This window comes from Pteropus alecto, unplaced genomic scaffold (genome assembly GCF_000325575.1).
Source record: "Pteropus alecto unplaced genomic scaffold, ASM32557v1 scaffold86, whole genome shotgun sequence".
In the NCBI taxonomy this organism is placed as follows: Eukaryota; Metazoa; Chordata; class Mammalia; order Chiroptera; family Pteropodidae; genus Pteropus; species Pteropus alecto.
Window position 1 is genome coordinate 25,618,377 of NW_006442109.1, and position 13,839 is coordinate 25,632,215.

General features: G+C 34.1%; 1 protein-coding gene and 1 pseudogene across 2 annotated transcripts in view; both read right to left on the minus strand.

Moving 5' to 3' along the window:
* CASC4 (cancer susceptibility 4) overlaps window positions 1-13,839 on the minus strand; it is an 83,656-nt gene that overhangs the window by 23,108 nt on the left and 46,709 nt on the right. For both annotated transcript variants that reach the window (XM_006920422.3, XM_006920423.3), the window contains exons 8-9: window positions 4,136-4,234; window positions 2,830-3,000 (exon numbers count right to left, since the gene is read on the minus strand). In XM_006920422.3, coding sequence (XP_006920484.1) covers window positions 2,830-3,000; window positions 4,136-4,234 — 270 coding nt within the window. The remainder of the gene's footprint in view (window positions 1-2,829; window positions 3,001-4,135; window positions 4,235-13,839) is intronic.
* Window positions 3,805-3,922, minus strand: LOC112469744 (annotated as a pseudogene).

Sequence of the window (13,839 nt, forward strand, 5' to 3'; positions counted from 1 at the left end):
CAAGTATAATGAGACTAGACTTATTTTTCCAACAAATTAGTCTTACTTGGATTATCTTTAATAGAAATGGGGATGACTACAGAGAGAAAAATGATGCTGCAATCGAAAACTATAGCACACCCTTGTGGGTATTACATTCTAGCCCTATTCATTGTCTTTAAGATTTTGTTACCTACTTGTGAATTGGACTGATCCAGAATCCTTCTTGGTTCTCCCAATAACTGGCTACAACTAACCAAATTTAAGTTTCCAATTTTTCTCTTACTCTTCTGTCTTTGAATCACTAAAAATTAAAACTTCCTTTTACTCAAAACCCTGTAAGCTGAAGCTGGACAACTGGATATAAACTTGATAAATCACCACAATAGCTCACAAATGGAACCATTGTGCCTGTTGTATGAGCCACTTAGAAAGTTCACCAGATCACTTGACGATACCACCAGAGACATTCGAAATTAGGAAAATGTACCACATTGCCAGTGCTTGTCCTCATTCCATATGAAAAATGCTTCCAGTCCAACATCTAGAAAATCTTCTCAACTGCATGACTTTTGGACTAAAAATATGAGTTTAGAGTTTTAAAGTAGGTTCAAATTATTATTATAGAACAGTAGTTTCAAACCCATATGTGACACTGTGATTTATAATAAGAACTATATATTTGGTCTTCGTCCCTTTTTTTGCAGACAGCTCCTAAAACCCTTGGAATTTCCTAAGTGAGAAGACTCTTAAAGGGTCTTTTGTTATGTTAATAACAAAGATATATGATCAATACTCAAAGTTATGAGGCTAAGCCATCAAAACTGATATACAGTTTATATAATTATATACCAAGAAATAATTACAGTAAAATTCCTCATGAAAATGGGCAGGTCACCAGAACATTAATGCTTATTAAAACATACTTAAAGAATCATATTCTAAATGCCTTAAAAAGAGTTAAAAAGCGAATACGGTTAGGCCATAGGGAAATAAATTTAAACATTTCACAGTGACACTGTGAAACTGTTCTAGAGAACAATTTGACAATATGTAACAGGAGCTATAAAGCTATTCAAGTACTTTGTTTTGACCTAGCAATTTCAGTTTGGGTACTATACTTTTAAAGGAACATCTAAAGTAAGAGAAACTGGAAGTAATTTGTAAAAGGATCTTCATAGTTATGATGACTATCATGAGAGAAAATGAAATAATCTGAATAATCAGTAAAAGAGTAAAGCTAAATGAACTATTATTATTGCCTAAGCACAATGAGATATAAGCTTATGTGTGTATACATATATATACACACATTTAAAATGACAACTATGTAACTATTTGCTAGGTTAAAATGTATTTAAGAAACAATGTCAAAGTAAATCACCAAATAGTGCTCACATTGATTACAATTCTACACATACAATGAAAAGAATCTGGAGTGTATAAAGCTCAACAGGCTTTTTAAAAAATAAGTTGTAGAGAGTAATAATTTCCTGGCAATTATTTCCCAATCATATTCTTTGCCTAATGATTGGTAAACAAAAATAATAAAAACATACATGTAAGGAAAGAATAAAAAATTTTATGGGATAAACTATAAGTTTAAAAGAAAATCTTAAGTGATCAAATTAAGATATTTTATTTAGTTATACCCTTACTCTATACCTCTTTTTGTTGAGATAAAAGTTTTCAGGTCGATACTCAACAGAATTTTAAGGAAATATTTTTTTCACTCTATTTAAAATGTTAGCCACATTCCTGTAAATAAAAACATTTTTCACATAATACTTTAGTCAAGACACATGGATATACTTTTAACTATGAAGGAAGGAAAATCAATTAAATGTACACAAATTATATGTTCATATAGATGCAGAAATATGAATAACTGTCATAAGACCAATAAAAATGTCTTGAATAGATTTAAAAATGTAACACTGTGCAGTTTTCATCGTACAAGCAACCTGTGTACAAATAGCTGCCTAAACAGTTCTCTGAACAGTTGTTGCCATAGAAGCCATCATAAAAAGCAAACAAAGTCAAACTGGAGATTTTAGAGATTCTGTCTGTTCAAAATTTGAAGAGAAAAAGCCTTGAAAAGCAGAACCAATAAAAAGTATAGTTTAAGGGGTCTGTCTCATACAATTTAAGAGACACTGTCCTGCTCCAAATTCTCTCTACTACCAGAATTTTTCTTACACTTCCTAAGGATCTACCAGAATTATACAGATTAACAGATACTGTCCCTTTATCAAAATCAATACCTCTGAAACAGTTCAAGCAGTCACAGTTTATTACATAGTACTATGAATATGTTCAATTTCTTTCACTTCTCTTCTAAGACCTAAATGAAGCAAACTGCAATTGGAAGGGATGAAAAAGGAAGCAGCACTGAGCATTCCACTATGGCAGTCTCCCCAGGTCTACATTTCTCCCAGATTCCATTTTTCAAAACTATGTATTTCTCTTCCATCTAAACAAAATCTTCATTCACTAGCCTAATAAAATATAACTTTTTTCATTTCTCCAAAATATTTTATACTGTATTAATCCTATCATAACTAATAGCATTTTTAAAAAATCAACTCACCTGAAATTTATTATTTAACATTGGCAAACATGAGAAGCTTTCTAAAGTCTTCTTTGAAATCTCTATCCATTTAAAACCTGCTTTTCTTTTAAATTTCACCTCCACCACACTTTCTCTTTTTATGCATATTTTCTCTTTTTATGAATGTATAGTTTTATTATACATTCATTAGACATTATAATAATAAAGACCTTAATTGAGCCTTGTAAACAAACATTAAAGAAATCTTTCCAGCATAATATTCATCAACTTATTCTTACTTTGCTTCAACTTATGGAAATCACCGACTCTCTCCTTGGTAGCCTGCTTTAGTATATCTGCTTGAATTCTGGGTTCACTCTCCAAGTTTGGGCCTGGAATTAAACGCTGAAGAAGATTAGAAGGGTTCTGTTTTGAAGTTCCTGGGTTTCCATTGTGATTTACATGAGAATCTACAACAGAAAAACATCAAGTTAAGGTCATATTTTGCAGAAGAATTTCACAAGACCTGCTTTAGAAAAGCTAAGACACACTGTTGTCTGCTATTGGGTAGTCAGATAGCTTTTTCCTAAAGCTTTATTCTCATTTCTTTAGCCAAATCTTATAACCAATGTGATTCAAGTTGTGTAAAGTTTACTCATCAGTCCCCAAGAGCATCTCCAGTACTAATTATAAACCTATTCACCAAAGGGATATGTGGTAGAAACTGAAAAATTTAAATGGCAATGATACAGCTTGGATGACTCTTTTCCTCCCTCCAAACTCTATATTGCTGTCAGAAATAACCAAAATCCAGAAAGGCTTTTAGAAGTTCCAAGCTCTAAGTAATTTTTATCTACACAGTGACTCACAACTGTTAACTCTTAATTTTGTCTTATTAGTATCCCTTGGATATAACCTTTCTTTCCCCCATTCCATTTTTTCTTCATCAAAGCCTTGATTTCGATCCTTGTTATAATTAATTTTAATCGTATCGATTCTCATTTTAGGGGAACATTTCTGTAAAATAGAATAGATATTCAGTGAAAAAACAGATACATTCATAAGTACAGAGTAGGGAGTTTAAGATAGGTAGATCTAGTAATTTATAGAAGGCCTCCGTGAGATAAATTTGAACACATTTTCAAGAAGGTAAATACATACAAACTGGTAGAGATGAAAGGGAATGTAGTCCAGAGTGGCTGAACAAATAATTCTTCTACTTTTATTTATTTTTTATTTTATGTATGTATGTATGTATGTATGTATGTATTTAATGCTTACGGCACCTGGTCCTCCTGGGTGGTCTCCCCTCCAAGTGCTAACCAGGCCCGACCCTGCTTAGCTTCCAAGATCAGACAGGATCGGGTGTGTTCAGGGTAGCATGGCGTAGACAAATAATTCTTCTACTTTTAATAAGCCATTAGATAACAGCTTTTTTGAATGATTACTTCTCCCTGAGCTTTTATTAGGTCATTTGAAAATACATAACACTAACTATAAGAATGCTACTTCACTATGCTGCTAAATGATGTTTTATTCACTATATAACAATATATGACCAGAAAATTGGTTTTCAAGGAAAAATTTAAAAATAAGACTTCATACCTGGAACCATATTCGGCGAGAGAGGTTGTCCAGTTGGACGATGGGAGGTTGCTTGATGACTTCCATATTGAGAAATAGAAATAGGGGGTTTCTTTAAAACTAAAAGACAATATAGATCCATATTATTCCTAGTGATATTATAATTTTTAAAAATCAACCACAATAAATCTATTGACATTGCACTAATCCTATGATGGTTATTCTAATTTTATAATCCTTATAGTATACATAAAATTAATTTGTGGTTACTAATTGATACATTGTATCATCCATCACAAATTTTGGTGATCAATAACTGTGACCAGAATATAAGACAGTAGGAACTCTGTCTTGTTCATCACTATGCCACCAACACTTAGAATAATGCCTGGCACATAACAAGAGCTCAACTAAGGCTTGATGAATGGATAAATAAATAAATCTCTTCAGATACAGTGAAACCTTTTAATATAGATAGTGTAAATAAAAACTGTCATTTATAGATTAGGTGAAGCAATGAAAATATGCTACTCCAAGTTGCCCAGATTTTAAATAAAAAACTAAATATAAGCGATACAAGTTGAGATTTTATTTTTGAAGAGGAAAATTTAAGTTGCACCAAGGACTTTACTAAAAAAGACGTATATACTTATAATTGGGACTTCTCCCTTAAGAAATGAAGGAAACAAGAAATAAACATTTCACTCACTACCACTGATTCCACTGCATCCTTAGGCAGCTTAACATGATAGAAAGGCAGAAAGAAAAAACTAGGGAGACTGGAAATAGATAAAGAGAAAAAAATAGAAAAGCCAATCTATAAGATATGGTTAGTAGCACATTTTATTCTTCTAAAACTTTGGTGTGGCAGAGACAACGCTATATGATCCTATTTCATTATATTTTTCTTGGGCATAGAGGAAGATCAGCCTTCCTATGGTTAAGGAACATAAGACTGGGTTCTGACTATGAGAATGACCATGAATGTGACATTTCCAAGTATGGCGATAAAATCCTCCATGCAAATCACCTAAAATCTGTCTTCCCTTTCTGCCACAACTTAGCAGGCTACATATGAAGATGGTGGCATCAAATAATGGAAGGGGACACCACTTGGAGAACTACAAAGAGTCATTCAACCTGCATCAGACTATAATATGAACAATAAATTGACACTTATTGTTTTAAGCCACTACAATTTGAAGGCTGTTAATACACCATAGCCTAGTCAATCCTAACTAGTATACTCGGGTTATTGATAATCCTCAAAGTTTATTTCAATCACTCAATTTTGTTTATCATTACATAGGTCTCTAAACTTAAGAACTCAAAAAGTTTAAAATTCATGCAAAGAAAATAACCTACTCAAATTTACAGAATACTGAAGTTTGCCTTATCTCACTGTGTTCCTATTACCTTGTTCCTATTGCCAGCTGCAATGCCCACCACCCACTTCTTCACATAAGACAGCTAAATAACAGCTCTCAGCTAACATCTTTAAAGAGCAGTACCTCACCAGGTTTAACAATACAATTTTATTTGCTAACAGACTCTGATGACACTAAACATCTGGTAGATGTATTTGTCAGTAACAATCTACAAATTTGTTCATCACTGTTGGACCATTGCTGGTGCCAGCACTTTACAAACTAGACAACAGTACTACAACTATTAAACAAGAAGTGATCATACATATCCTTAGCTTATATGATAACGCCTCCTGCTCAAGAACAAGGTAACAAGCTGGATTAAAAGAGCCTTTATAAAACAACCAGAGGAGTTTCAATCTAATATAGCAGACACAGAGTAGTGATCTGGAGCCCTTATAAATTTGACATGAATACTATATATTTCTACAGAAAGTTTAGAAAAACATTAAAGCAAAAAGAAATGTAAAATTAGCTATAATTTCATCACTTAAAGATACCACTGTTACCATTTTGAGACTCTCTTTGATGTTTTGGGGGTTTTTTCTGTACGTTTTATTATATACCTTAAACAAAATTAGTATCCCATCATACTATCTTATAATCTGAGTTTTTACTGTTTTCCTCTGCATTTAAAAAAAAATTTTTATTGAATTTATTGGGGTAACACTGGTTACTAACATTATATAAATTTTAAACGTACAACTTTATGATACATCTGTACACTCTATTGTGTACTTACCACCCTTAGTCTCCTGTCACTGTACATTTGACTCCCTTTAGCCTCTTCATCCTCTCCCAACTCCCTTCCCCTCTGGCAATCACCATTCTATTATCTGTATCTATGAGTCTGGTTTTTTTGTTTGTTTGTATGTTTATTTTGTTTGTTAATTTGTTGCTTTTTTATATCCCACATGAGTGAACTCATATAGTTGTCCTTTTCTATTTGACTTATTTCACTTAGCATGATACTCTCAAGATCCATCCATGTTGCAACAAATGGCAGTATTTCATTTTTTATGGCTGAGTAGTATTCCACTGTATATATGTACCACATCTTTAGGTCAGCCTTTGAAGGATACTTAAGTTGTTTCCATGTCTTGGCTATTTTGAATAATGCTGCAGTGAATATATGGGTACATCTAACTTTATGAATAAGTGTTTTCAAATTTTGGGAGTAGATACCCAGAAGAGAGAATGCTGGGTCATAGAGTAACTCTACTTTTAATTTTCTGAGGAACTCCCACACTGTTTTTCAGAGTGGCTTAACCAAATTACATCCCCACTAGCAGTATGTGAGGGTTCTCTTTTCTCCTTATCCCCTCCAACACTTATTTTTTGTCTTACTGATAATAGTCATTCTAACAGGTGTGAGGTGGTATCTTATTGTGATTTTGATGTGCATTTCCTTTATAGCTAGTAAATTTTTTTTTTAATGCCTACAGCACCTGGTCTTCCTTGGTGATCTTCCATCCAAGTACTAACCAGGCCCGACTCTACTTAGCTTTTGAGATTAGACAAGACAGGGCACGTTCAGGGTGTCATGGCTGTAGATAATATAGCCAGTAAATATGAACATCTTTTCATATATCTGCTGTCCATTGTATGTCTTCCTAGGAAAAATGTCTATTCAGGTCCTCTGCCAAATTTTTATTGGATTGTCTGTTTTTCTTGTTGTTCAGTTATATGAGTTCTTTATATATTTTGGATATTAACCTCTTATTGGAGGTATTGTTTGCAAATATACTCTCCCATCCACTTGGTTGCATTTTTGGTTTTCTGAAGGGTTTTTTGCTGTGCAGAAGCTTTTAAATTTGATGTAGTCCCATTCATTTATTTTTCATTTTACTTCCCTTGCCTTTGGGTCAGGTTCACAAAAACCCTCTCAGACCAAGGTCCACAAGTTTAGTGCATATGTTTTCTTCTAGGTATTTTATTGTTTCAGGTCTTACATTCAAGTCTTTAATCCACTTTGAGTTAATTTTTGTGTATGGTGTTAAAGAGCAGTCTACTTTTATTTCTTTTTACATTTGTTTTTTCAGTTTTTACTTTCTCAACTTTATGTTCTTCACTCCTTTGTCGAAAATTAGTTGCCTATCTCTCTGTGGGTTTATTTCTGTGCTCTCAATTTTGTTCCATTGGTCTGTGTGTCTGTTTTTCTGCCCATAACATACTGTTTTGATTACTATAGTTTTGTAGTACAGTTTCAAGTCAGGAAGTGTGATACCTCTGGCTATGTTCTTTTTTTCTCAAGACTGCTTTGGCTATTCAGGTCCTGTTGTAGTTCCTTACCAATTTGAGAACTTTTTGTTCTATTTCTGTAAAAAATCTCACTGGGATTTTGATGGGGCTTGCATTAAATCTGCATATTGTTTTAGGGAATATGGCCATTTTAACAGTGTTAATTCTTTCAAAGCATGAACACAGACTATCATTCCATTTCTTTGTATTATCTTCTATTTCTTTCAACAATGTCTTGTAGTTGTCAATGCATAGGTCTTTCACTTCGTTTACTCCTATTTTATCCTTTTTGTTGCAATTGTAAATGGGACTATTTTCTTAATTTCTCTTTCTGATATTTAGTTGTTAAAATATAGAAATATAATGGATTTTTGTATGTTGATTTTGTATCCGCCAACTTTACTGTATATTTGTTTATTGTTTCTAATAGTCTTTTGGTAGAGCCTTTTGCATTTTCTAGAATCATGTCACATGCAAACAGTGACAGTTTTACTTCATCATTCTCAATTTGGATGCCTTTTATTTCTTGACTTCCAGTACAATGTTGAATAGTAGTGGTGACAGTGGGCATCCTTGACTTGTTCCTGACCTTAGAGGAAAAGCTTTCAGTTTTTCACCATTGAATATATATTAGCTGAGGGTTTGTTATATATGGTCTTTATTATGTTGAGGTACTTTTCTTCTATACCCTTTTTATTGAGTGTCTTAACCATAAATCGATATTGTATCTTCTAAAATGCCTTTTCTGCTTCTATTGATATATGATTTTTACCTATTCTTTTGTTAATGTGGTATATCACATTGATTGCACATGTTGAACCATCCTTCCATCCCTGGAATGAACCTGATTTGATCATGATATATGATCCTTTTAATGTATCGATTTACTAGTATTTTGATTAAGATTTTTGCATCTGCTCAAAGAGATATTGGCCTGTAATTTTCCTTTTTTGTGTTGTCCCTGTCTTGTTTTGTTATCAGAGTAATGCGTGCCTCATAAAATGGGTTAGTAAGTATTCCATCCTCTTCAATTTTTTGGAAGAATTTGAGAAAGATAGGTATTAAATTTTCCTAGAATGTTTGATAGAATTTACCAGTGAAGTTACTTGGTCCTGAGCTTTTGTTTTTTGGGAGGTTTCTGACTATTGTTTCAATTTCTTACCAGTGATTGGTCTATTAAGAATTCCAATTCTTCATGGTTCAGTCTAGGAAGGTTATATATTTCTAAGAATTTGTCCATTTCTTTTAGGTCATTGAATCTGGTGGCATACAGCTTTTCATAGTATTCTTGTATAATCCTTTGTATTTCTGTGGTGTCTATTTTAACTTTTCTTTAATTCTGACTTTATTCATTTAAGTCTTTTCTCTGTAGTGAGTCTAGCCAGAGGTTTGCCAATTTTATTTATCTTTTTCAAAGAATCAGCTCTCTGTGTTTGATTGATTTTTTTCTATTGTCTTTTTGTTCTCTATTTCATTTATTTGTGCTCTAATTTTTATTATTTCCTTCCTTCTTCTGAGTTTGGGCTTTGTTTTCTTTTTTCTAGTTCTTTAAGGTATAATGTTACATTGTTTGAGATTTTTGTTTCTTGAGGTAGGCCTGTAGTGCTACAAACTTCTAAGTACCACTTTTGCTGCATCCTAAAGATTTTGGTGTATTGTAGTTTCATTTTCATTTGTCTCTATATATCTTTTGAGCTTTTCTTTGATCCAATGGTTGTTCATAAGCGTGTTGTTTAACAACCACATACTGTGTTTTTTTTTTTCAGCTTTCTTCTTCCAGTTAATTTCCAGTTTCACATTGTTGTATCGGAAAATATATTTGGTATGATTTAAATCTTCTTACATTTATTGAGACTAGTTTTGTGCCTCAATATATGGTCTATCCTTGAAAATGTTCCATGTGTACTTGAGAATAATGTATATTCTGCCCTTTGGGATGGAAAGTTGTATAAACATCATTATGTCCATTTGGTCTAATACGTTATTTAAGGCTGATATTTCCTGATTTTCTCTTTGGATGATCTATTCATTGCTCTCAATGGGGTATTCAGGTCTCCTACTATAATTGCATTTTGTCAGCTTCTCCTTCCAGGTCTGTTAGTAACTGCTTTATGTATTTTAGTGCCCCCAGGTTGGCTGTATATATATTGATAAGTATTATGGCTTCTTGATGAGTTGTCCCCTTTGTCATTATAAAATGTCCACCTTTGTCTCTTGTTACCTTTTTTATCTAGAAATTTATTCCGTCTAATATAAGTACAACTATAATCACTTTTCTCTGGATGACATTTGCTTGAAGTATCATCTTCTCAGCCTTTCACTTAGAGCCTATGTTTGTCTTTGTAGCTGACATGGGTCTCCTGAAGGCAACATATAGGTGAGTCTCCTTTTCAATCGACTCCACTACTCTTTGCCTTTTGATTGGTGAGTTCGGTACATTTATACTTAAGTATTGATATATGAGGACTTACTATAGCCATTTTATGTTTTGTTTTCTGGTTGCTATGTATCTCCACTTTTCCTTTTCCCTTGAGTTTCTATCTGCTATTTTAGTTTGGTGGTTTTCTGATTTTGTTACCTGCTTCCTTTTTTTTTTTTTTTTTTTATGTTATGTGTCTCATCTCTAAATTTTTGTTTAGTGGTTACCATTAGATTTATGTAGAAAGATGTTTCATATATACAATAGTTCTTTTTCTTATGACTGAATTTTACTTTCATTCACCTGTGTAAGTTCTGTCGTTTTCCTCCTCCCGTTTTGTTTTTGTTGTCATGAATTTTTCCCTTTTATGCTGTGCATTAGTTTCTAATTTGCAGAAGTTATAGTCTTTTAAAACTGTTTTCCCTCTTGAACCTTTATGCTATAATTAAGTGTTCAATATCTTATTCTGAAATAGAGATGCAAGTTCCTGTTTCTTTCTCTGAATCCTGTCATCTTAAAGTTTTGTATACTTTGTCTTTTTGATGAAGGAAGAAGAGCTCCTTTTCACATTTCTTGTAATGCAGACCTTGTGGTGGTTAATTCCCTTGTCTTCTATCTGCGAGAGGCTTTATTTCCCCTTCATGTCTAAAGGACAACTCTGTTGGATATATTATTCTTTGCTGGTGGTTTCACATACTTCACTCCACTCTTCCTGGCTTATAAGAATTCTGCTGAAAAATCTGAAGATGATCTAATTGGGCTTCCTTTTTAAGTTAGTCTTTTTTCCCTGGCTGCCTTGAGAATTTTTTCTTTGTCATTAGCTTTTGACAGTTTTAATATAATATGTCTTGGAGAAGGTCCTTTTGCACTGAGATAATTAGGCATTCTGTTAGCTTCTTAGATTCAAGGGCCCAGCTCTGTCCATAGATTTCAAAAGTTCTCATCGATTATTAGTTTGACTAGGCTCTTTGTTCACATCTCCCTCTCTCCTCCATCTGGTATACCTATTACTATATTTCTCTTTCCAATGGAGTAGAATAGTTCTAGTAGAGATTTTACATTTTTTTAAATTAATTCTCAGTTTTCTTTCTACTTCCACCTGAGTCATTTCTACATTTCTATCTTCAGGCTCATTACTTTTTTTTTCCATCTGGTCTGTTTCCAATGCCTTCTAATGCACTCCTCATCTTATTGAGTTTTTCAGCTCAAGAATTTATTTGGTTCTAATTTATAATTTCAATCTAATTGTAAATTACTCCTTTTGTTTGTTGATATTATTCCTGACCTCAATGAACTGCCTTTCTGAGTTTTCTTGTATTGCGTAGTTTCTTTCAAAACTGCAATCTTGAACACTCTGTCATTTAAATCAGGGGTCTCCAATCCCCGGGCGTAAACCAGTACCAGCCTGTTAGGAAGTGGGCTTTCACAGGAGGTGAGTGACATGTGAGCAAAGCTTCATTTGGATTTGCAGCCACTCCCCAGCAACAGCATCACCGCCTTAGCTCCGCCTCAGATGATCAAGCATTAGATTCTCATAGGAGCACTGGTCTCTGGTGCCAAAAAGGTTGGGGGCCACTGACTGATTGATTTTTATTTTTAAATTTTTAAAAAACATTTCACCTCCCATAGTTGGATTTCTGTCACCACGTAATTGACCTCTTTGACCCACTCTACCTCCCCCTCCCACCTACCCTCTGGTCCATGTTCCTGGGTCTCTGATTGTTTGTCCTGCTCATTTGTTGCTTTTAGGTTTCTATCCCGCTTATAAGTGATATCATGTAGCTTTCAACTTTTTCTGTCTGGCTTATTTTGCTTAGCATGATTATATTATATCGAGGTTCATCTATGTTGTTGCAAATGGCAGTGTTTCTTTCCTTCTGCTGACTTTAGGCTTCGTTTGTTCTTTTCTAGTTTTTTAAGATGAAATGTTAGGTTGTTTATTTGGGCTCATTCCTGGTTTTTGAGATAGGCCTGTAATGATATGAACTTTCCTCTTATTACCGCTTTTGCCGTGGGAGACTGCTGATTTCAATCACAGTCTTCCACGTCTTTGTGTTTGGTTTCTGGAGCCTTTTCATTTTCCTTCTGTGCTACTGTTACCTTGGTTATTCATGGTACTTGATGGATTGTTCCTCTGCCTGGGCATTTGAGGTGGGGTACTCTTCTCTTTTTTAAGTATTGTTTTGCTCTCAACAACTCTGCAGGTTGATAAAGTTGAGGTCTTTCTTTTGTTTTCCAATAGACGGTGATATAGCTCAAGGTTTTGTTTTCTCTTATCTGCTCTCCTGGCACCTCAGGGATCTTGGTCTGGCAGTGTCACCTCAGTCGTGGAAAATTCCCTGTATTCTCCAAGGTGGTGGGTAGCCCATCTGTTTCGAAGTCACCTTGGTCTTAGATCCCATAGGGGGCTGTAGCAGCCAGTGGGGCTCTAGGCATGAGAGTTCCCAGCTTTGCCTCCTTGTAATCAGAGGCTGCCCAAGCAGAGAAAGAGTCCATTAAACACCATGAACAACCAAGGTGACAAGGCATCTCAGAAAGAAAGAGAAAAATCTCCAGAAAATAAGCTTACAGACATAGAAATATGCAACTAAAATGACAGAAAATTCAGGATAGTACTTCTGAAAAACTCAGTGAGTTCCAAAACGAGTCATATCAACAATTTCAAGAATTGAAAAAAACAACTAGATGAGCAGAGCAAGGAGACTGAAACCCTCAAAAAGAACAGAACTTCTGGAGATAAAAAAACACACTGCAAGAGTTGAAAAATGAAATAGCAAGCTTGGGAAATAGAGTCGACCAAATGTAGGAAAGGATCAGTGATATCGAAGACAGAAATCTAGAGATAAATCAGAAGGAAGAAGAGAGAAACCGAAGAATGAAAAATAATGAAAGAGAAATTCAAGAACTGGCTGGTACCATCAGGAGAGGAAACATAAGAATAATAGGCATTATCAAAAGCGAGGAAAAGAAGCAGAGACTAGAAAGCATTTTCAGATAGTGGATGTGAGTTTCCCAAATTTAAGAAATGAAATGAAGCTTAGAATTCAAGAAGTCAACAGAACACCCAATTATCTCAACCCAAAAATTCCTTCCCCAAGACACACTGTATTAAAATTATCAAAAATCAACAACAAAGACAGAATTCTCAGGGCAGTCAGGAAGAAGAAAATGGTAACTTATACAGGAAAACCCATTAGATTATCGTTGGATTTCTCAGCGTAAACCTTAAAAGACAGAAAGGAATGGAATCAAATATTTAAACTATTAAGTGAAAGGAACTACCAGCCTAGAATAATGTATCCAACTAAGCTCTCTTTTGGATATGAAGGAGAAATTAAGACCTTTCCAGACATACAAAAATTGAGAGAATTCTCCATTACGAGGCCTATACTACAGGAAAGACTGAAAGGGGTCAGCTCACCTAAAACAAAATGACAACAACAACAACAACAACAACAACAACAACATAATTAGGAGTAAGGTGACTAGCAGGCTGATAAAAGCAGAAGAGTGTAACCCTTACTAGAAACAGGGTATTATAAGCTTAAAATAAGAAGAGATTTGCTATAGCAAGATAGTAATGAATGTTCAGCATACATAGGGACAAAGTGAGACAACAATGACTGAAAAGAGGAGGA